This window comes from Oenanthe melanoleuca, chromosome Z (genome assembly GCF_029582105.1).
Source record: "Oenanthe melanoleuca isolate GR-GAL-2019-014 chromosome Z, OMel1.0, whole genome shotgun sequence".
NCBI lineage: Eukaryota > Metazoa > Chordata > Aves > Passeriformes > Muscicapidae > Oenanthe > Oenanthe melanoleuca.
The window spans coordinates 48,079,044-48,103,658 of NC_079362.1; the positions used below are offsets into that span (position 1 = coordinate 48,079,044).

Consider the following 24,615-nt stretch of genomic DNA (forward strand, 5'->3'; position numbering starts at 1 on the left):
CATAGTCCACAGTGAATGTTAATGAGAAGGATGTCCATTGCTGTTACATTGCATCATTTTCAAATGCGCAGCAGTAAGCTGGAGTAGCTGTTGAAATAATCTCTGTTAAACACCATATTGCAGTTGTATTAGTAGTAGAGAAAAAAGAGGGAAATTGCCAGCTGTAGCCTCGTCTAATGTATTCTCACCATTACAGCTTAAAGTTAGTAGAATATGAGTCCATAAGAATGTAACAATTAAAAACAAACTATATACTGGAGATAGTTTGCCTGGCTTGGCTAGCTAGTTGCATAACTGGCATATCTGCTGCTTACAGTGTATGGAAGTTTTCCTTTCTCTCTTTTATTATGTCATAGTATTAAGTAGAGGTCATTATTCCTTTGAGAAAAGGTGAAACTTAAAAAAGAAAAAAGAAGTGCGTGTGTGACTTTCTAGATATGATATTCTAGAACGAGTATTGTTGGATCTTGTGTCTATAATATGAGATAAAAACTGCTAACCACTGACATGAATTTAAAGCTAAATGGTTGATCAAATAGTTTCAAAATGCTGTTTCGTGTTAACAAAACTCATGGTCCTAGAGGAATACACTGCATCTGTGGAAAGATGGGGTGGAATGGTTTATAGCAAGATACAGGAGTGGGAAGATGTGAGCAGAAAACCTCTGATTTAGAAACAAGGCAAATGAGAAGCAAGATCTGAGGATTGTTTGAGACATATAGTAAGGATGACAGAAGTTGTGAAAGGAGAAACCATTGAGGAGAAAAGCAGTGAAAGTTTTTTCTGCATAGTCTGAGAATTAATCCAGTTTTCACGGGATCAAGGATTTCTTTGTTTTACAAGAGACACTCTCTAAACTGGGTAGAATAGTGGTTGTATTTTCAGGCAGGTGTATCAGCCTTAGTGATTACAAGTTGCTTTTTGCTGCTGCTGCTGCTCCTGCATATCAGCGGAAGCGTGTGGACGACTTGAAATTTGTAGAAATACATATTATACTGTAGAATTCCTTTTTCTAATAGGAATTTAAAAAACAACTTGGTGAAGATTTTTCTGTGTTTTTGCTTAGTGGGAATTGCTAAAATCAAAGACTCTCTTGTAACTCTCTATTTCCCTATGTGGGTGCAAGATAATACAATTACAGAGGCTTTCCTTGCCTGGCCACCTGCCAGGCTTCAAGCTCAGGCTCTTTGCTGTAAGCCCTTTACATCTTTCATTCTGTATTGAAGCTGTACCATGAATAAATCAGGGAATTGTGGAAAGAAAAAGGTTAGGAAGGTCTGGTAAGATGACACTGCTATAGTGAACAGAGACATCAGGCAGGTTGTTAAGCAGAAGTTAGAAAGTAGTCACTGTTTGTGCTAGGTAAAGTTTTTGGAAGGACTTGTGGTGAGGAAGTTTATGGAGGACTGTCTCCTGTGGGAGGGACTCTATATTGGAGCAGGCATGGAGGGTGAGGAGAAGGGAGTGGCAGAGACAAACTGTGATGAACTTAGAGCAAAGCCCGTTCATGTCTCTGTGCTGCTCAGCAGCAGGACAGAGAAAAAAACAAAAATGAAGTTGAGCCCAGGAAGAAGGGGAAGGTGGGAGAAAGGTGTTTATAAGATTTGGAGTTATTTCTCATTAACACACTCTGTTTAATTGGTAATAAATACAATAATTTCTCTGAGTCTGGTTTGTCTGTGACTGGTGAATGATCAGTTCACCTGTCCTTCTCTTGATCCATGGGTCTTTTGTTCTGTTTCCTTGCCACTCCACAGGCTGAGGAGTGATGGAGATTTTGGTCTGCACCTGGCTCAAGGCCAGGGTCAGCCCACTGTGCTGTTTGATCACATATTTGTCACATATATGGCTCTTTCTGAAATGCACAACGTCTTTATGAACAAGATCAATTTTTACAACTACAGTTTAACTGCAGCCTCAATAAATATTTGACATCAGACATATGATATGTTATAGGCTTTTCATAGTGAAGGAGATCAATGATAGTCACTAAACATTTAAACTTTTAAATAGTAACTTATGGGATTCTTCATATGTTAAAATTTGAACAAAAAATTGTAGGTTCAGATGCATGCCTGTCTGTATGGATGCAGACTGCTATCCTGAAGGAAGTACAAAAATGCAGATTCATTAAACCAATGGCATTTATCATTATGTAGCTCAGCTTGTTTGTATCTCTTTTACAGCTCTAGAATGTAAATATCTCATTACATACTACAGTAGATTGATATTTTATAGCAGAAGGAGAACTGAAGTCTCAACTACTGTAAGTTATCAATGGCAGATTTAATGTATTGGCTGGGGTTTATTTCACTAGAAAATGGAATCTGGGATGATCTGAATGATGGGTATGTAAGAAAAACTTCCTAGCAGATAAGAATCATAGAATGTTTGAGGTGTAAAAGGACTTTGAATGACTTACAGTTGGGAACCCTTTGCAATGGACATGGATAACTTCCATGTGGGCCAGATTGCTCAAAGGCCCATTCACATTGGCCATGAACACTTCCAGGGATGGTCCAGTGCCTCACAGCTCTCACAGAAAGAATTTCTTTCTTTTGTCCAATTTAAATTTACCCTCTTTCAGTATGTCACTGCAGGCCCTTGGTAAAGTACCTCTCCATCTTTCATTTAAGACCCCTTTAGATACTGGAAAACTGCTATAAGAGCTCCCCAGAACCTTCTCCATACTGAACAATCTAGTCTGGGGCTCTAATATGAGACTGATCATTTGGGTATCTGCTGGCTGTGATCCCGTATTTCCTGAACATTAAATTCCTGTTACACTTAGGTAAAATAAAAAATAGAGCAACTAGACCCTAAAATGTGAGATTGGAGCCAGTTCCCTGATTGAGAGAGTATTTTGTGTTGATGTTTACAACTTGAAGACATACGATGTATTTATTGTAAGCTCTCAATTTCTCATTTGGCTGAAATTGTGCTCTTTTCTTAGTAAATGAGATTACTGATTACCTTTCAGTATATTTTCTGTAATTTTAATATCTGTGAGTCAGCAGCAGTGTTGCTTGTGAGTCAAGCTGATGAACATTCTCTTGTAATAGCTCTGATAATTACAAACTAGCGTGCAGAGATAGTGACTTCTTTTTTAAAGGTTTTGTTTTGGAGACCATTTTACAGGCTTGTGTAAACCTGCATTGCAGGCTATTAAGAAAGATAAGCAAAAGTTCAGTTTTCCAAAGTTATCCACAAAGAGACTTCCCAACCTTCCCTTCCGCTGTACTTTGCTTTGCTAAAAACTCAACAATTGTTGGATAGTTATCAGAGTTCATTTTAATGCCATTTCTGAAGACTAAAAACTCTCATATTTTCAATGTATTGTGTTTGGCAGTAGTCAGCCATTAGCCCTTACCTTTTAGGAAGACTGCAAACTTTTTAGGGGGTTAGATTAAGATTGTAAGCATTCTTGCAGGAAGATTATCCTGTCTGTTTTTGCTGGGATATATAAAAATCAGATCCTATTTTATGAGAGTTGTACAAATAGTAAGTAATGCTGATATAAATAAATATATTATTTATTACTTTGTAATGTATTTCCTGTTCATTCTTGTTTACCCACTCATTAGCTTTATTTCACTGGAATTTTTCTTGATTTCTTCCAAAATTAGAGGGAGAACTAACACACCTTAAAGAAATTGATCATGTTAGTCAATAAATAGAAAAACTTTAGGCCCACTACCAGTGTAGCCTGGCTTTTTATGAGGATTTTTGAAATGCAGAGACACAAAAAAGTACTACAAAGAATTGCATTCAGTACATATGGAGTTTCTTATAAGGACACACAGATACATACTTGGCATCGTTTCACAGGGAATACTTTCACTTCAGGCTGTTAGAATTTCTACTTCAGTGTAAATTTTTTATGCTGTAGGATCAGACCTAGGTTTACCAAATACATAAAAAATGTTACAGATTTTCTTTAGTTGCTACAAACCATCTTTGCTCTCCCTGCTGTATCTTGACATTCAGAAAAGCTGTATTGTAAACAAACAGTATATAAATTTGAAATGTTTATATCTTTTTCTCTTCTTCTTGTAGTTGCTACCTTATGAATATTACTCCGTAAATTAGTTATGATTAAGAGAAATTAAAAGTAATTAGCAACTACAATGAATGAAATAAGAATAAAGATTAGGATAAATAGATACCTATTTTCTACTTGTTGAAGTGAACATACTTCTGGAATAAAATTGCCAAATTATTCTCTTCTCCCTGGTGACCAGTGACAGGACCTGAGGGAACAGCATGCACTTGTGTCAGGGGAGATTTAGGCTGGATATTACGAAAAGGTTTTTGACCCAGAGGGTGTTTGGGCACTGGAACAGGCTCCCTAGGGAAGTGGTCGCAGCACCAGCCTGACAGAGCTCAAGGAGAGTTTGGACAATGCTCTCAGACATGTGGTGTGAGTCTTGGGACTGTCCAGATCAAGACCACAATTGGACTTGATGGTTTTTGTGAGTCACTTTCAACTAGGCTGCTCTGTAATTCTATGAAAAGAAATTACGTGCTCATACTTTCTGAGCAAAACCAATATCCAGTCTTGAAATTTAGTAAATGAATTTTAAATTATTTAGAAGATTTTTTTTTAAAATCACAAACTCCAACATATTTATATTTTTACCTGCAAAACTCAATCACAATATGGATCAGTTCACTAGAAACACAGGTTTGTTTTTATCTCATAGGAAGCTAAGCAAAACTGATTTACTGAGTAACTTTCTACGCAGCATGGTATGAGTGCCTGCCACCCAAATAATTAGTTTATAACCTATGGAACGTGTCCTGTATTTTGTGTGTGTGTGTGTGAGGTGGTAACTGCTGCCTGACTAATAAAGACTTGGTTGTGGTTTCTTGATGTGGTGAGTCTTTGCTTGAGCAGAGATTCGAGCAGTGTCACTTTGTCCACCCAGCTTTGAAACAGTCAGCACTGATCTAGTGCATAAGGAGCTAAGCTTGCAAAACTTATATCTTTGGAAGCTATATAAGTAGTACTGTATGTGTACTTCTCAACCTGAATCTGAAAATAATGGGCAAAATCTTCAATTTACATGAATTTAAGCAGTGTCACTGTTACTACTGATTATTGACCAGCTTACAGTAGTGAAGAAATTAGGCTGCTCGTGTAAGAAATCAATTTACCTGCTCATATTGTGCATATTTCCCTCAGGAAAGAGAAAATTTTACATAATTAGAGACATGTCATGGATAAAGTCTCTTGAATGAAACCATTAATAACTTTGATGACTTTCTTAATAAATAGAAAAAGAATATTTTCAGAACAGTCTTGCCTAACAGGATTGCCTAACTCTAATGGTCCTTTACAGAAATTTAGCTGTGTCAGAAACCTAGTCAAGTTTGGTAGCAATGTGGCAATTCAGACAAAAAGCCATTCTCCAAAATCTCTTGCTTGTATTTATATGCTTACATGTTCACTGGGCCATATATTGGACAACATTCGTTTTGTAAACATAACTGTAAAAACCTTTAGAAATTTTGTAGGTGCTTTGAATTGAAAAGCAGTAGTAGTACTTCATGACCATACAAAGTCTATATGGTCGAAAGGCTGGCTCAGTGTAGGAATGCTAGGCAGCAGGTTTCTTTGGCACCAGTATTTAATCTGTTCTGATCCAAAGCAAAACTTAGTGTATTTTTCACAGCATTTTAAGAATTTAATACCTTCTTTCTTAGAAAACCAGTTAAAAATAGAAAGGCAAATCCATAATGGGTTTAATCACCTGTGTGAAATACCCAGGGTAGAATTTATTTCAGTACTTTGGGTGTTTTTGCATCATTCACTTAAGGTCACTTATGGTGGCCTTTTTAGACATTCATCTGATCTTAGGAGTAAGACAGCTGCTCCTGGAAGTAAATGTCTGGACATTGGAGGTAACTGTATGACTTTTTAATCTGTTCTTCATTGTTGATTCACACAAAACTATGCACACCTGCTTGACTTCCATTGTCCTTTTATTTCTTTCAGAAAAGAGGTTAATTTAGTCCGTCCTGAAAGGTCACAATGAATCAGAATGTGTGGAAGAACATGAGTATTTTCAAATAACAATGACGCAGACAGTTGGCTCTGGCTCTACAGTGCAAGATCCAATATTTTTTCAATTTGCAGTGTTTGGCAATTGAAATTTCTTTGTCGTAGGGATCCTGCCTTTTAACAGTGCAATGCTTTAGCCATTGAACTAATTTCATACTCCTTTGCTATGGTGCAGAAGAATCACCTGTAAACAAGATAAGGAAAAAATTGAGGGCATGGTGGAAGCATTCGCTGGGAAATGATCAGAAAGCTTAAGAAATAAGCCCTTACTTGGATCAGAAAGGACTTAAATTCTCAGATCTGAGGGAACAAGGGAGGCTCAAGATACGTATCGGATAAAGAACTCAGTTCCACTCGAAAAAAGAAAATGTGCTGGTGGGTTGAAAAAGAAATTTGACATTCAAGTGCTACAGGAGATTTGAACTTGGAGGTCACCAGTATTGCACACCTACACGGAACCTCATTTTGATGGTGACAAAACTAGCATCTTTGTAATGGATTGCAGAAAGCAAGAGAGCTTAGTATGTGTAATGGAGTATGGATCAGTATAGGTTTTTTGGTGAGTAATTATAAGGAATTTCAAAGTTCATTGTTGGATAGTTGTGTCAGTTCTGAAGTTGAACACAGTTGTGACAGTCTAGATATGTACTGGCTACCTTAACCATTAGGCTGACAGTGAAGCCTGATTGTCTGCTAGGTCCATGTAGTTAATTTTTTTTGCCTGCTTGAGGGATCTTTGGCTAAGTCTTAATTGCACTGCCTTGCCTTAATTAAAAGTGACTAGAACATGTGTATATGACTGTAATTACAAGGTTTACTGCAGTATGGGTAAACTCAAAGGTGAGGGATGCTTTTGACATTATTTAAAGTGTTGGGTTTTTTTTTCTGGTGCTATAAATATACATGTTATCCTTATGCTCTCAAATGTAAAAGCATTCTTTCATCTTTTCATTTTCTTTTTTTTTTTTTTTTATGAAACATCATATAGTCAGCCTTATAAGTTCTGTTTTTTTTAACGTAACTGGTAATCCATAAACTTGCTCTGAAAGCATGATTATTTTCTTGACAAAACAGCAGTTCTTAACTGTAGAAAGTGAAGTATGTCTTCTTTAAATTAAGCTATCTCAAGATTTTTTCTGGTATTTCTTTCTTCTGCATTTATATTTATAACATAAAATAATTCCCTAAAAACCTGGTCCTATATACACTATATTAGTTTTCCCATTTTTGGTATTTCCATAACTGGGCAAAAAGCTCTTTGTTTCTAGGAAGGAACAGTTGGAAACATACTACTACTCTTGTCCTAGTAAAAAGGAACAACTTCAGAGAGCCTACTACATCCAATAAATAAGAACCTTAAACAAAAAACACAGGTCATTACATTTGTAGATTCTGATATCAGCTAGAATTGGAGTTCCTTGGCCAGTAGATGCTCCTGCACTGGGAAGAGTGAAAACTATACTTCTTTTAATGAACAACTAATTAAATAATCACAACAAAAGACTTCTGTATATAGTTTCATTATGCTACAGGCTGATACAAAACTTAAGCAGGTTCATATCAGCTTACTATACTGCTGTCTTTTGAGGAGGGAGAAAGCACACAGAGGTTTGAATCTTTTATTCTTAATGATTAAATTTGTTGCTGGAGTTAAGGGCAAACACATAAAAAACACATCTGGTACTTCAGTGGGCTGATTTTCATCTCTGTCATAATGATTTTTTATTAATTCTGCTCCTCACCTTCCTTTTGTTTTGGTACCATATATTGTGTAACATTATATTGTTACAATTGCAGAGAGAAGTTAAGAGTTATGAAAACAACACCTTCAAAGATTTTTTTTCTGTTTTTTTGAAAGCTATCTACTTTTAAAAGAGGATTTGTTTTATGAGCAAGCATCAAAGTCAAACTTCTCAATATTTATTGCTAACTCTAATTAGAATTTTTTCCAGTTGTGTGTGCCAGCTTACGACACAGTAAGATGCCAAATTATTGAACAACCAGAAGCTGCTTTTCTAAAGCATTCAGCGAAGGAACAATACATGCAGTAATTGATTCTTGTGATTTATGAACAATACAGTAATTCATTCAAGGGGTTTTACTATTATTTTATGAGAGGCATTGCATGTTAAAGAACATAAAGATTAAATTGCAACTTTCCAGAAAGCCCTTGGGAGCAAGCAACTTTTATACATACTAAAATCAAGTTTTCAAACATTCTTAATTTTTTATTAAAGATATGTTACTGACTGGCATTATAGTAATACGTAAAAATCTTATTTTACTTAAATTTTTACTTCAGTAGACCTGAGATTCATCTTGGCTTAGGTTATCCTTCTCACCTGTTTGATTTTTTTTTTCTTTTAAATTTATTCCTGTCTTTCCACAGTCCAGTTCATTTTATATTTGGATATTTGAGGCCAGCCATTTTGTGTTCTGTTTGGTGACCTGCTTATCCACTGCATCCCCAGCTTTAGTAATCTAACCTCATATGAAGTTTCATCAGTAGTTTCCTTTTTGTTGTGAGAAGTTAATTCCTTTCTGTCTTTTCAAATTCAGAAGGAAAAAAAATCAGAGAAAAATTAAGATAATGCAGATTTTCTTATACCTTTTGTATTCTTTCTGTATGCAGATAGTAGCTTTGATGATGGAGTGCAACAATTGTTCACTTGTTATTTTCTATATTTTGAGCAGGCCACTGAGATTCAGACATACAGAAATTTGAATTCGTTGACAGCAAACCAAGGTTCTTAATTCTGCTGATGAACAGTCAGCCATTTTCAAGTTTACTTTCAAGAGGTTGCTCAAGTTTATGTGGAAAATACAATTTCTGAACATGTGTATTAGATCTAAACATATGTGTGCATATTTATTGTTATCTAGATTAATATTTTAAATGACTGGTATAAATTACATGGTTTCTTAATTAAAGTGTTCAATTGTATTATTTAAATGGACATACACACAAGATTAATCATATACCACTGAATTTGAATTATGCAGGATGATACATTTTGCAGAAATAATTTATTGCCATTTATAGAAGTACATACCTCTTAGTGTACTCCTTTGAGTACATACCTCTTAGTGTCAAAATGAGCAGTTCTTACTCAGTACACTTGTGCAATGTGAGCTTATTTCCTTAGAGAAAAGAGTGTTAATTAAACCAACAATTTGCAACACTGATATGCAGAGGACTGCAGTTTTCAGACTAGTAAGTTTTTCTAATAGCTACCAATTTCCACAGACACTTCAAATTTAGGTTTGAGTGTGATTTGTTTGTTCATTTTTGTCTTCTTTGCCCTGATAGAAATGTCACCTGTGTAGTAAGTAGATAGGACTTAAACTGGAACATTTCATTGAACGCATGAGCACAAATCCCTACACAAATTTTGTAAATACAGTGGTGGTAACAACTGTAATACTCCTCCCTATGTTTTGTGACATAATCTAAGTAGCATAATCCTGGAATTAAGTAAATTGAGACATGGAGGTTAAGTAATTTGCCTGAAGCTAAACAGCAAGCAATTAACAGAGATGGGATTAGAATTACAAAGTTCTGGCTGTCAGCCCTCTCTTCTGTCCAGGAGCCAGCTGCCACTTTCAGTGCTTTTGGCTTCCAGTTCTATCTCTTGAGACTAAACTTCAGTGAATTTGTTTTCTTCATACCACTTAGATATGACTTTAAAAGGAAGGCAGTACTAGGAGTGATTTTTTAAAATTTATTTTTATAGTAGTTGTAAAGACCTATCGGCCTTTGCAAGAAAACAAAGAATGAGATCCTTGTTGGTAGTTATATTTTAGTAATTTCTACTTTTCTTTTAAAGATGGGGATGGATCATGCTTTACAGTTATTATAGAGATTTCAGAGTGAAAATCTCTATGACAGGGCAAATGCAATTTTTTTTTCTTTATTTATTTTAAGAAAAGGGGCTTTATTGTATCCTACAAAGTCCAGTGTCCTTCTTTTAATAGATGCTCTTGACTGAATATCAGTTATATGTAGAATTATGATTTCTTGATAACTCTTTTTAAAATAAGAATAAATTTATGTCAAAGACAGAAGAATGGAAAATACATTTATTGAGAGATAGATGAAATAGATGTAAGCTAGGTGCAGCACTGTGGGTTGGGATTATCTTAGATGTGTCTCTAACCACTGAAAATTATGTTCAAGATCACTGAAGTAACCTGACTAACCATGCAAGGGTCTTGTAAAGCAAATGCATGCTACATTGATGTACAGGATATCAAATAATTATATTTTCAGTGATTTTAGGTAATAGGTGGTAGAATAAGTGTCATTGTACAAAGTGCTATTACATATCAGAATTAAAACAGAAGTGAACTTCTAGTGATTAGAGGTTTACCTTTGTGTGGTGGTGTGTTTCTTTTGGTTCTGTTTGTCATGTGAGGGTGGTTGGTCAGAGACAGAGAGGACTCTGTCACTCTCAGACACCCTTGTGACAGAAAGCTTCATTTTATTGCTCCTCAATTCCTTTTACAGGGGTTTCACATCTCCCACTCTTGCACATGTGGGTGGTTGAGATTTCAACACTGCCCAGCTCCCTGGCCATGATACATCTGCATTTAGGGCTGAATGAGACTGGCTGAGGGTCCCTGTGTGGGTTTGAATCCAACCAGTCCTTGTTCACCCAGGGACCTGTTTATCCAACTAGGGCTAGCCTAACCGGGTTTCTTATTTATGGCCAAATTATTTGGCCAGCTACAGACTAACTGTGCTGTGACAGTTTCTGCTTTCTAATCAAATCTGTGATCTGGCCAACACCTCTGTTGTGCATATCTTTGGAAGAGGTTTTATTTCTTTTATTCTTACATGCTTTAATATGCTTCAGATCTATGCTGACAAAACTTTACTGGAGACAATTTAGAGCAATTTAGCTCCTGTAGAGGTTCGTGGAGCAGATGAACCTTGAGCACCTTACAACTAGTATTTCCTGCATTTTTGCAGTGCATTGTCTTTAATGGCAACAAAATGTGCTTGGTATTTACAACAGGACCTATACACAGCAGGACTCTGAAAATGTACAGTATCAAAAATACTGCCAGTGTAAATACATTCTAATCAGTGCTTTTATGTCTGCACAGCTGTATCCCAGAGCAGGCTTCTTGTGCTGTGCTAACCACACTGATGTATCCTAAGTGACTTGTAGGCAGGGAACTGGGACAATCCGCTGGGGCCTTTAGTCACTGAATCTTTTTTAATATCTATAAACAGTTTTCTGACCTAGTTTATGAATGTCTGCCTGTGCATCAGCAATGCATCATGCTGGGGGCCATGCTAACCTGTCTTACAGTACAGCTGAAGGTGGGCTGCATTGCATAGCTCACAGGGCTTGCTGGTAAGAGGAGTTTGTATTCTGTCTACTTGGCTGCACATCTAATTCAGGTTTCATATAATTGGTTCTTGTAGGTAAATGGTAAATGTTGGTTTATAATTAATAGAGGGAGGTGCTGATCAAGTTTTGGGATGAAGCAGGCCTAACATAGAAGGAAAGAGATTTATGAGTCTCTAACTAGGTTTTTAAATTATTATTATTTTATAGCAGCCTTAATGACACTCTCTTTTTTTGCCAGTTTAGCTCAATAAATAGTGCTTGTGTCAAGTCATGTCATCTTCCAATACCATTCTGCTAGTAGAAAGTCATCTTGAACCCCTTAATGCTAATATTGCATATGTTCCTATGGGCTGTGAGATTTGATTAGACACAAACATACTTCTGCTTGAATAGGAATTATGAGAATTTGCTTATGTGGATGCCTTGTCAAGCATTAGCACTGAATCATATTAGTATGTAGAGTCAGTAATACTACTAGATAGTTGATTTTGCTTTCACAGTCAGTTTGCCCTATGTATAAATGGCAGGGTATGCTTTTTGTTGTTTTTAGATAAATAAAATATGAGTGAAAAATTCACTTCCTTGTTACAGTGCCCCAATTTTATGCTTCCTCATTTTAGTGCCTGTATTTTGAGGGTTTCAGTAAGACTGAAAGACTTCTAAAGGTCATCTCTCCAGTCATAACCCAGATATTCCAAGTCCCTAATTGAAACTTGTAGTGTCTGGCTTATTCCTACCTTTCTTTTGGAGCAAAACTCTTCTGGAAAGAGATCAGCTTACCTGGCATTTTAAAATCCACTGCTTTTACTTTGCACATTGAAAAGGAGTGTCAGCTCTCAGTTACCAAATAATTCATATGCAGTCTGCAGACATTAAATTTTGAAAAAGAAGCAGTAGAGAGCTTTGAAGCAGAATTTCCTCTCGTTAAATTAGTGAATATGACAAGGTTATGTAATATTCCTGGGGGATAAAGTGGTGCACGTCACTAACCTTTTAGATTCAAGAGGCTTCATGCTTTTGATTTACTGCTGAAAGAAGGCTTAGTACTGGATTTACTAGCGAGGTCCTCTTTCTAACTCAGGTAAATTAAGTTCCACCTAGCTTTTACATATACTTTTGTGATAAATACTATGTATATACACAAGCTTTTGTTCTGTATTGTGCATTTGAACATGTGCTGGTTTATGACGTAAAGGCATATCTGCAGTTGGGTTAATGTCATGAACAGTGGGTTAATGGTGCTGGTATTCCTTTAGACATTGGGGAAAAAAAGGGAGAATTCTTGTCCTCCTGTGCATTTACTGGATAGTGAGTATTACTGAGTCATATGCCTGCATCTTTCAGTGCTCAGGATAGTCAAATACTAGAACCAAACGTCCTGATTCTCTTTTTTTGAACTCTAGTGTAAAACAGAATTTCTGCGTAGAAACAACTGAAGAGACCATGGAGTATGTAAGGAGAGATTTAGAAACAAACGTATACCACTTTTGTTTTCTGTAGCAGTATTTGAATGAAAGCCAAGTTTTGTATTTGAGCTAATTAAAGCTAATTTGTATTTAAACTAATGCATATGTAGCACTGATAGCTAAGGCTGTGCACCCAACTTGAGGAATGAGGGCAGGAGGGCATGGGTGTGGGAGTAGGCCTGGCTTTGTTTAGTCTGATCATCTGTGAGACTGGCTGTAATAGTCTGTAAGTCCTGGCTTCCCGTCAGGCTTAGCACAGGATTGCTCTGATGGAGTGGTAATTAATGGTTGGTCCAAGTTTTACACTAAATGTCCAATAATTTTTCATGAAAGTAGCTTAAATTGTTAGTACGTTGCCTGAAACAGTTTTAATAGATAAAGACCAGCAATAAATACTTTGTCGGCTTCTTTCTGCTTCAAATAAAAATGTATTGGTCTATACTATTATTAAAATACTTTTTTCTCAGGTTTTTCACATAGGTTTTTCGTATTTGTGGAAGCCTTTTTCTTTCAGTTATTGTAAGCTCAAAATGAACATGTGTGTGTGAATGATATTATTTGGCAAATAAACGTCTGCTTCTGTCTGTGTTAGTTCATATACCTCCCATGTCCCTAGGGCTCAGATAATGTCTGTCTCTAAAAAAGCATACATAATCCACAATGAAATGAGCTGGTAACAAGGTTTGCAGAGCTTAGAGGTACACATTAAGTATGTGCTATTTTAACTTTAGACCTTTTGGAAAATGTAGCCTGCCTACATTCTCCTACCATTGTGAGGCTGTACTTGTAAGTCTGTAATTTGACATTGTATTTCAGGGAGGAATGAAGCTAATGGTCAGCCTACCACACTGGCACTGTGCATTGCAAGAAATTTGAAAATACAAAAGATAAGGTTGACTTCTCATATTTTCCCTGAGACATTTTTTTTTGTTTGGACTGATTACTAAATCTGTAGGGTGGGTATGCTCTGGCAGATTGAAGGTTGGGAACTGGAGATGACTGCTAAATTGGAAAAATAGCTCCAAAGAAGCAACCAGAAATCTCTCTCAAAAACCAGTCCTTTTTTCTGAGTGCTTTGCTTTTAGAAGAATACATGTAGCAGAAAGAAGGTGAGGAGAGGAGTGTTTCAATTATATTATGAAGGATTTTATGAGTATTGTTTCAATTATATTATCAAGATTTTATGAGTGTTGTAGGGGCTGAATTTTTAAGAGGATGCTGTGATGCCTGTAAAGTAAAATAGCTTGATTGTCTTTTCCCAGACTTTTGGCAAAGTGTGTGTTTGTACCTAGAAATAGTTTTTGTGAACCAAATGGATCAAGATTTTCAGCTGGACTTCATTGGCATTGCTGAACTGCGTTTAATAGTTGAAAGATTCAAAAATTATAATTTTCATTCACAAGATAATAAAACTATTCAGCTGCTCAGAGTATGATGACATCTGAAGATTGCGTTGTTGCTGTTCTTGCTGAAGGATGTTAAGGCAGGGGCAGTTTTAAGAGGTTCACAGTGAAAAATAAAAGTTTTCACAGCTTGTGACTGACAGACAAGAGCTTTTAAGAACATACTACTTGTTAACTTAGGAGTTTCTTTATGCAGATACCATGAATACAAATTATTTCTTGTTCTTATAGAAATAAAAGCTAATTAGCTTTTCTCACATAGTGTGCAGATCTTCTGGAAGTGCAGGTTAAAATTAAGATGAAACAATGGTTTGGAAAAGTAATCAGTCTAACTGATGTCACAAATTATTGCTAATGAATATTTTAGCTGCTAATGCTGTATATAAGGGTGTTTTGAAATTTCTGTTAAGTTCTATGTATATATATAATAGTTTTTTAATATATTAGCTACTGGAGGAATTGTGCAAATAATTAAAAATCATGTAATTTGTAATGGATCAATACAGTATCAGACTGTGATTACCTGCAACATTTGCCAGCTTGTTCATTTTTACGTGGACAGGAGTCTTCACCACCTTCACCATCATTAAATATGAACCAGTCTATGGCTTTTTTGTTCTCATAAGTCTTTGGAATACAGTGAATATTGCAAACAGGGACATGGGTTCAGTAAAGGTGTTTGTTTGATTTGGTTTGTTTTGTGGTTTTGGTTTGGTTTTTTGCACGGTTGGGGATATTTTTGTGGTTGTTTCTTCATTCTGTTTGTTTGGATTTTTACTGTGTCAGAAATTACTGTGTAATTTTACATTGGGAGAATCACTACAGAATTTTTTGCTCAGAGTAAGTCCAGTTGTATACACCCAAAAACTTTATGCTGCTAGACCAATAAGACTATGCTAAGTGATTATTGTGATTGTATGTGTGCCAGACCACATTGTTTATTCTGCTCTCAACTAATGGGAATTTCTGAGTCTGAGCTGAAAACATTTCATGTGAACAGTTGTGATATTCATCTTCCAGCTTTTATTGGTACAAAACAAATCTTTATAACTGAAAAGTTACTGTAATTTTTAAGGAATTGCCTCAAATGTGTGTGAATTTATAAGCAAATGAGACATTTGAAAGAAGTGTCATTGCATTTTTAGTTTTTTCTGATGTCTTTATTCACCCTTGCAATATATTACCAAGTATACAGTATGATATGATTTTTGGCAATTTTTATTCTGAGCTAGAAAACTTTTTAAGATTTCAGGCATATGATGAAGTTTAGTCCTAAATTGAATTATTTTATACTAGGAATTTCATACACCCCAAACAGAGAATCTAGAAACAAAGCTATCTGTAGTTGGACTGCAGACACCCTATTAGCTGTCAGTTTAAAGTAAGTGAAGTCTTATCCTCATATTCACCTTTTCATTGGAGGAGTATATCCATAAAAATGTCTCTACACAAGAATAGTTTGCAGTAGCTGTGTAAAGAAGCGGGATGAAGTAGTAATTTCAAAAGTATTTTGTCATTTCATTTGAGTCCAGACAAAAAGTAACACATATCCTTAAAGTACAGCACAGAGAACAGGACGGCAACTTTAAAATGGATAATTCTATAACATGATGAAATTTGAATTCATTAATTCCATTCACTGTTTTAGAATTCTACTTAAACTTTAGAAAGACAATATGGAGGTCCAGAAGGGAAGAAGGAAATGTCTTATGCTCGTGCCAAGATATTCAAATATTCCAATCAAATTATTTTATTGTTACATTAAAAATATATTTTATGGAAGCCATTATGTGCAAAAAACCTCCACTTTTATCTGGGTAGTGGTAAACCATCTCTATTTCAGAAGTTCCTGTGCCCCCTGCAGGGACAGCTTGACTGTTTATTGAAGCAGCAGCCTGATTTCTATGGGGTTAAACTCTTTAAAATAAATAAATGAAAGCTCAGTGTATGTAAGGTGAGCTAGCAATAAATTCAATTTTCCATCGTATATTAAAAGTGTAATTTGCAGTAGTTTTAATAGTGGTCACTTTGGCTTCTTTAGAGTCCCATCAAGAATTGCATACTGAGCAGCAGATGGTGGGAGCCTGCAGGTCTTGAACGACAAAGCTTGTGGTACTCTTCAGAAGTCCAAGTTACAAATATCTCCCACTCTGATTTCTTTTTTTTAGCTTGACAAGGTATAAAAATTCACTATTAGTATGAATACATGAGTAGGCACTGGTATGTAAACAAGGAAAATATGGGTATTCTTGCATTTAAAAGATAATACTCTAGCAATTTTATGATGCCTTCAAGAGAATTTAAGTGCAGAAATGTGAGATGCTGATTTTAAGTGAATTTCACTTACTTTAATTACACTTCTGTTATTTTAAGTGCATTTATTGGTGTTTCCAAGGAGAGTTCCAAAAGGGCTGAAAGAGTCTGGTACCATTGCTGGTAACATATTACATCTTATTTTTTGGCAGATTTAATTGCAGTGGAAGGTTCCCATATAGATTGTTGCTGTGCTTAATGAACTGTGCTGTGGAGAGTTTTTCTTGAACTATGCACTGCTGTTGTTAAGGGAGATGGAAAATAGTTGTCAGTTCTCAATCAAAATTGCCCCCATGTTAATAAGCACAACTGTGTGTGCAGTTTAATTGTGTTTGCTATCAGAGTGCCTAGCAGCTTAGGTCACAATCAATGTCAAAAAACTGACAACATTAATTGTGGAGATAATTTGTGTCAAACCTTAATTAGCAACCTTTATAAAGATAGAGGCAACAAATACTGCTTTTCATTTTTGCTTCTGCTTGTGATTTCACATACCTTTACACTGATGGTGGTTGCTTTATATGTAACAAGGTGAACGTGTTGATGGAGCAATAAAAAGAGGGATTGCATAATACTTACCTGTTTCCATGGTTGATAATTTTATAAATTTATGTTCTAATAATAATAATTTATCTTCTCTGATATCATGTGATACCTGAAGAATAACTGGCTTACTTCCAACATAATGTATTGGAGGAGAGTTGTGGCAATGTTTTTAGTAAGAATTACTTGCTTATGTAAAAAGACACGTTGACCAGATACATACCTTATTTTTTTTCACCTAAGGTCTCTGTGAAAGAAAAGTTCACCCCAATTCCCTTCTATACTGGACTGTGAAGCTTTTTTATTGATGTAGATAATATTAGTCCCATCATACAACCTTAAAACCTTGTTTTCCTCAAAAAATGTCCACAAGTTGAAAATTGCATCATTATGTACAACTGTCCATGTTTTCTGTGTCTAATTCTATGTGTCTAATGCTGCATGGTTAACCAAGAACAGCTTTGCTAATTGTTGGTCCAGCAAAAATTCACAAAGGATGGCAAAAATAGTGTTGTTCAGGTAGCTGGAGCCACATTCAGTATTCAGCTCTACTTCTGCAGCTCCACGATACAGATAATTACACTCTGCAGAAGCTAGAAGGCAATTTTTGTAAGGGGTCATGGCAGCTATGGTCCTTTACCATATTTTGGACAGTTCTACATGAAGAAATTGCTGGAAAATTGGTTTTACCCCTTATGGCAATTAAGTTTGGTGAAAGATTTTTAATTTAATTTATTGCTACGTGTGCTATTCGCTGCCTATGAGCTGGTCTATATAGTTACTGTGTGCTGTTGAACTTTTCATGAAGTGTTTCTCTTTCAATGGCTGGAGTTCTAACAATGAATTCAGAAAATGTCAAAAAAAAAATAAAAATTGAAAGAGAATGGCAGCGTGTCATTTTTCACTTGGTGGCCCACGATTATAACTTGTGCCACAAAATGTCAGTGTATCAGATTCAGTCAAGTCTCTTTATGTATTGCAGTGCTGAGTTAAAACATACATAGAAAAGGTTCAAAGAGAGCAGTTCAAAGAAACCCAGATGCTCTTCATCAGAATATATTTTTGCCTTTCTTGTGGTCCAGACATAAAGCCTGTGGCCTGGGAAAAGATTTTTAGTTTTTTCACTTAAAGTGTGTTTTATTTGCTATGGTTTTGGCAGTTTTTGACATCAGAGAAGTTCTTTCATAATTTCCCCATGGCAGTAGTGGTGTACTGTTTAGCTGAGATGTGCTCTTGCATTTGGGCTTAGGTACATTTTTACCAGGAAAATTAGTAGAGTGGATACTTCTAGAACCCTTGAGCATTCTGAAATGTTGTAAACTATAACACATTTTCTTGACATTTCTGTTAAAGAAAGAGCATGCAGATTTTCAGGAGCATTATATTTTTTAAAAATGCCCTTTTTATGTTAGGAGTAGGGTAAAAAGTTCCCCTAATTTCATTTGATAAAATGGCATCTTGGCATTTGAAACTGTTTCAGGATTTCTTCCAGTGTTGCATATGTGCAGGATAGTAGTCTGCTGGGTTTCTTGCATTCAAATAAACATGCTGACAGGAAATGCTGCCTATGGAAAAACAGTTTTGCAGAATAAGGGGTTAGACATCAGAACTAAAGAGAGCAACGTGGAAATGAAAACTAGTACAGTACAGGTACATATGTGTCATAACTAAAAGAGGAAAGTAAAGAAAAGAGAAGAGGTAGGAAACATAAAGGAACTGACTGCTGATACATGGAGACGAGAGCAAAAATGAGTTGCAACAGATGATATAAAGCAACTACTATGGAGGATGGCTTCATAGCAAAGACCTGGGATTTTTACCATTTCTTGTCCCTAAGTTCTCACATCGCATCATTTATATCATTATCTGAAGGTGTATTGTATCTTTGGAAATTCTTTTGCTAAAAAGATAATTGTGTGAAGATTTACAGGAATTTTTCAATTTTTTTATTCTCTGCTTAGGTGTAATCTTACAGATTTCGATATTTTATACTTAAAAGTCATATATTGTGTTGTTCTAAATTTGAAAATTTTGTCTTGCCACAAGTGAAATAGTAATTTCAACTTGGTGTAACAGAAATAAAGGGAAAAGGAATGATGAGTTAAAATGGCATTTCATACTTTCAGAACTGTTTCTCCATTTCTCTCCCTCTCTTTTTGTTGTGGTAGTTGGATCTTTTTTTAGTTCTCCTTTCTGGCATAGTAGAATTTGGGAGTGGACAGTAGCTATACACAAAACTATGCCCAAGCCTGATACAGTCCTTTATGCCTGGACTCTTAATACACAGTAATTTACCTCCACCACTCAAAATTGTAAATGCTTCTTCCTAAATGTCACCAGTGTTAATGTCTCAGAGGTGAGCATTCTGTTTTCATGACACCCTGTGATCATAGCATCAAGTAGCAAATCATGATATTATTCCAGTTGATTGATGAGCTCATTTTGCAACGGAAGTGAAATTGGATTTTTTATTCATAATGGTGATAAAATATAATGTGTGATCTTGCTATTCCAATGCCATCAGATTTCGGTTTTAATATAAATTTCACTAGTAAGATCTCTAAGTACTTTCCTGACCTTTTAGGGTTTTTTAATAACACTTTCTCTTACAGGTGAATGATACCACTGGAGAAACAAAGCATTTTCTTCTTTTTAGATTTTGAAATCTTGATGTGACTGTTTAAAAATTTATGTTTACTGCTTGGATTAATTTGGATAATTTTTTTTTGTTTGTTTCAGCACCACCAAAGTTTACAAGAACTCCCGTTGACCAGACAGGAGTTTCAGGAGGAGTTGCCTCATTCATCTGTCAAGCCACAGGAGATCCAAGACCTAAAATTGTCTGGAACAAAAAAGGAAAGAAAGTCAGCAATCAGAGATTTGAGGTATTAGGTCCATTGTTCTGTTCCTCTGAAAACCATTTTATTCCAGTCTTGTTTTTAATCCCACTATGTGTGCTCTATTAACAGTGATTTAGCAACACAGGATTGACCATCAGGGTTAATTTGGTGGGAATAGTCTCATGAAGTTTTTAATTTTGAAAACTGGTTGTGCACAGAACCATTAAAAAGAGAGCTGCTGCTGCTGTTTTCTAAGATAGCATGGTTGATCTGGGGAGCTCTGTGGTGCCTCTGTTCAGTTTGCTGTCTCTCCAAGGAGCTGGTGGGGACATCAGTTGAGCAGTGGCTGCTGTCTCCCAAGAGCCAGCCTCCTCCTTTTGTGACAAGGTGCATGGAGCAGGCCTTGCCTTTGGCTGCTGCTGCTGCCACAATTCCTTACCCCTGCTGAGGAAGGAGATGAAACGGGCACTGAAGTTCCTGCTGCTGAACAGGAAAAATAAAACTTGCTTGCTTTTGGTTCTTTTCTTAACAATAAATTAGGAAAAGGCTTGGAGAAAGGTGGTGTTCCCCACAACCTTCAGTTAAAGGAAACAATAAAAACAATCTGCTTAAAGGATTCTGGTTATTTGGGGGAAATAAGAAAACAAGTTTTATTCCCTCTTGCAGTGGCAAGAATAATTAATGTCAAATATGGATTGACCTTTAACATGAAGGAAAAACTCAGAAAATGGGGGAAAGCTTTTAGAAGAGATATTGAAAGTGGTACTAAGAGTCTATAATTGTCTCTTAAATGTTTTCAATGTTAGGTAAGAGAATTCTGTTTGCTTAAAAACAACTGTTCAAAGATTAATGGTTGTATATAAAACAGCTGTGACATGCATTTATGAGCAAATTTTCTAACATATAATTACTAACAACCGACTGAATATTAAAGTCCTCTATATTAATTTGTATTAGCCTGTGTGAAGATTTTTGGTCCTGGCTTTCAGGTTAAATTTTTTTAAAAGTGCATTTCTGCTATAAACCAGATTTATTTTTTTGATTTTTGGTTCAATAAATACCAAAAGACATTGAAATTCACTCATTAACTATTGTAACTTCTGGCTTGTGTATTTGCTACAACATGAAAAACAAAATAATTAATTTAAATGTTACCCCCTAGTGCCAAAAACTGTTTGCACTTTACAGAGCATATGCAGAGCTGTAATTGGCTAGAGGGATTAACATAGAAGTTTTATCATAAATTTTACACAATTTGTCCTCTTCTCTTCACAGAACTCTCACTCAAAATGAATTCTAAACAGAGAAAGATTGAGCATTTATATGTTTACTTTGTGTTTTTCTGCAATATGTCATGGTTTATTTCCTTAATACATTGCTTTCTAGATATTTGTGTACCTGCTTTTAGGAAGACTAAACAAAAAATAAAGTAGTTTTATTTCCATGAAATTATTTGAATGTAACTTTAAAAAACACATTTAAATGTTTAGAAAATGCCTTTAGTGGGCTGTTGAACAAACAGTCTAGCCGAGTAAGATCGAGTGTATTTCAGACAAATAGATGACACTTGCCAAATGTTTTATAATTTTTATCACGTCCACTGAGCAGAGCAGTTACAAAGTGTGCATACCAAACTATTTTAAGCAGCTTTTCTTCCAGTTCTAAGTAATGCTGTTAATTCATGCCATGGAATCTCTGAATAAGAAAAAAACAACAGTAGAAATGAGATTCAAAAAGATATATGAAACATTTGGGAAACAAGAGCTGTCTGAGATTTTCAGCTGGACCAATAAGAGAATAGTTAGTTTGGTGTTCTTTCAACTTAATATTTTGTATATTTCTCTGAGTTACTTAATGATGAAAGACATTAAAATGTTCTACCTGGACACTTACCTTCATGTAAATATCACTAAACAGTAAATAGAGCTGGCAAGGACTCTAGTGATCCATCTTATCCACATGCTTTCCCAGGAATGCAGGGGTTTTCTATAACTTACTAAACTTGGACAGTCTCCTACATGATTTCATGAAATCATGAAATGTCATGATTATTTGTCCCCCACATGAAACCAGGACTTTTTTCCTGGAACTTGATGTATTCAGCAGCTGGGGAACAAATAGTTTATTTCCTCTCTCTTGACTGTTTATATGGTTGAAGACTATTGTCATTGAAATTTCTTGCTCAGCAGCTAATTCTCCCCACTTACTGAGAATAGCAGTGAAAGCCAGGCATTGCTTCTGAAATTAAAATATACAGTAAGACCTTGAGGGTCTTCTCTATCAATCTTTCAGCTTTATTTATATTACAGATACAGACTCTGAATAAGGATCTTTTTTTTTCTCCTCTTCCTTCAAATTAATTCAAATAATAGGAATTTCAAAATCTGATTTAATTTGCTGAGAAGTCGTTCTCAGAGGAACTTAAAAAGGAACAGAAAAGGGAAAAATAAAAGTTAAAAATGGCATCATTCTACCCTGTGTGAAAAAGTGCTTTTATTAAAAAAATCTCTGTCATGAAAGAAATAAAATCTCATTCAGTAAATGGGGAAGAGTTAGGAATTAACTAGCTGTGATATGCAGGAAAGGGGAGAACTCGCACATGAAAAATAAATCCCTTTTATGGTACATATTTTTGAAACATCAGACTTGAGACTTAATCTCTGCAGTATTGCCCAATCCAGTCTGCTGCTATTGTTTTCAGTGTCTGTCCAGATACGTTCATTCAGCATTCAGGTTTAAACAATTGCAATTACTCTTTTTTAAGTACATCTTGTGACTATTTGGATTCTGTGCTAGCATTTTTTATCTGTAAATTGTCGGGTCTGACTGCTTAAAGACTGTGAAATTTTTTTAACCCTCATAAATGTCAATTTATCAAGAATTCTAGTTACTTGTTTAATTGTCCTAATATCAAGTGGATATTTTGTCTTGTGGAGACTTGTTTAAGGAATGGCTTTAGTGAAAGAACAAGAAAAATTAATACATCCTGTGGGCTATGAAAAAAATTCAGTATCAAAAAACCCCAGGGTTTTTATCTTACTTTTACCTCTCCCAATGCTAAGCAGAAACTGAGAAATTCCTACAATGAAAATAGCAAGATGCAGGGCATATCTACCCTAATTTCTAACCCTGGACTTTATATCTCTCTTATTGTCAACATGTACAGAGGATCTGGTAGGTTGCTTGTGTGAAAATAAGGCAGAACAACACAAACAGATGTGCAGATAGACATATATGTGAATCACTTTGTGCATGTATGTATAGATTATGGACAGATATTAATTATTTTGTAGAGGGAAAACAAAATAAAAAACTGTCCTTTTTTATAAGTGCCATTTATGTGATGTAGTACTGATATCTCTCAGTGATTTTTCTAAATCTACTTTTTTAGAAGTAGATTAAATAGATTATTGCTATTACTTAATTATTAAGAAGGTTTTTTTCCAGGACCTACAGACCATTGCAGTACTCACCAATATTTGATTAAATAAGATCTTTACAGAGAATTTTCTCATATAAATATTATTACTTCTTGTGTGAATATTGCAATTTTAAAACTGAAGCTTAGAAGTTCAGCTTTATTATTTAGTCTCCTAAAAGATCACTTTGTTGGATAAATTTACTTATTTTGTGGGTTAAGTACAAAGCTAAACTGAGTCATCCTGTTTGGTTGAGAAATTGCAGTTTTTAGCTTTGGAACCAAATGAGTGAGGGAGCTGCACTTTGTGAGTAGAGAGGGAATGTAGCTGGCAGCAGTTAAAATGAATGTAGAGTACTTTGACTAAGAGAATTGAGAGATATTGGTAGTGAACTTCAGAATAGGAGAGCATTAAGTCACAGACTTTTTTTCTTACAGCCCTTGTTTGCTGGGTTGTGTTTTTTTTGTTTGTTCATTTGTTTCTTGTCCTGTATTTCTTGAAGCTATATTAAAGTGGCCACTGAGTACTCACTGAACAGCAATATATGTTCCAAGTATTGCCATTTAAACATTTTCCCATATGGCTGGAATTTGTCTTGGTACATAAATTTGAAAAACAAACCTGTCTTTGGTGACTTGGATACCAGGCCACTGCTCATGAACAGATTAGCTGAGGGGTAGGCATTTGTAACAACATCTGTGACAGCTTTTGTTTCCTTTTATAGGTAATAGAGTTTGATGATGGATCTGGATCAGTTCTCAGAATACAACCACTGCGCACACCACGAGATGAAGCTATTTATGAGTGTGTGGCTTCCAACAGTGTTGGCGAAATAAGTGTGTCCACGAGGCTCACTGTTTTACGTGGTAAGTTCTTTCTAAGCATAACTAATTCACATCATAGAGCTCAAAGTCCTTCATTGTTGTGAAGCTGTGATTCTCTCTGGCAGAGTTAAATGCAGTTCTTCACAAATGTATCTTACTGCAGTCGTGATGCTGTTCAGTATAAACTTTTTACATAATACTTGACTACTGTGTTTGTGACTTTTGACCATAAATAGGTAGTGTGAGTATGTGGGGTATGACAGATAAGAGTGAAGAAAAGAAGAAATAAGTGAAACAGGAGTGGCACATGCAATGGGTTATTATATCAATTACTGCTCAAGACAACCACTTTATGAATGCATTTGACTCACATTTTAGTGCTG

General features: G+C 35.5%; 1 protein-coding gene across 2 annotated transcripts in view; it reads left to right on the forward strand.

Annotated features, from left to right (window-relative positions):
* PTPRD (protein tyrosine phosphatase receptor type D) overlaps positions 1-24,615 on the forward strand; it is a 354,920-nt gene that overhangs the window by 116,293 nt on the left and 214,012 nt on the right. For both annotated transcript variants that reach the window (XM_056514163.1, XM_056514162.1), the window contains exons 3-4: positions 19,889-20,034; positions 24,133-24,274. In XM_056514163.1, the coding sequence (XP_056370138.1) occupies positions 19,889-20,034; positions 24,133-24,274 (288 nt within the window). The remainder of the gene's footprint in view (positions 1-19,888; positions 20,035-24,132; positions 24,275-24,615) is intronic.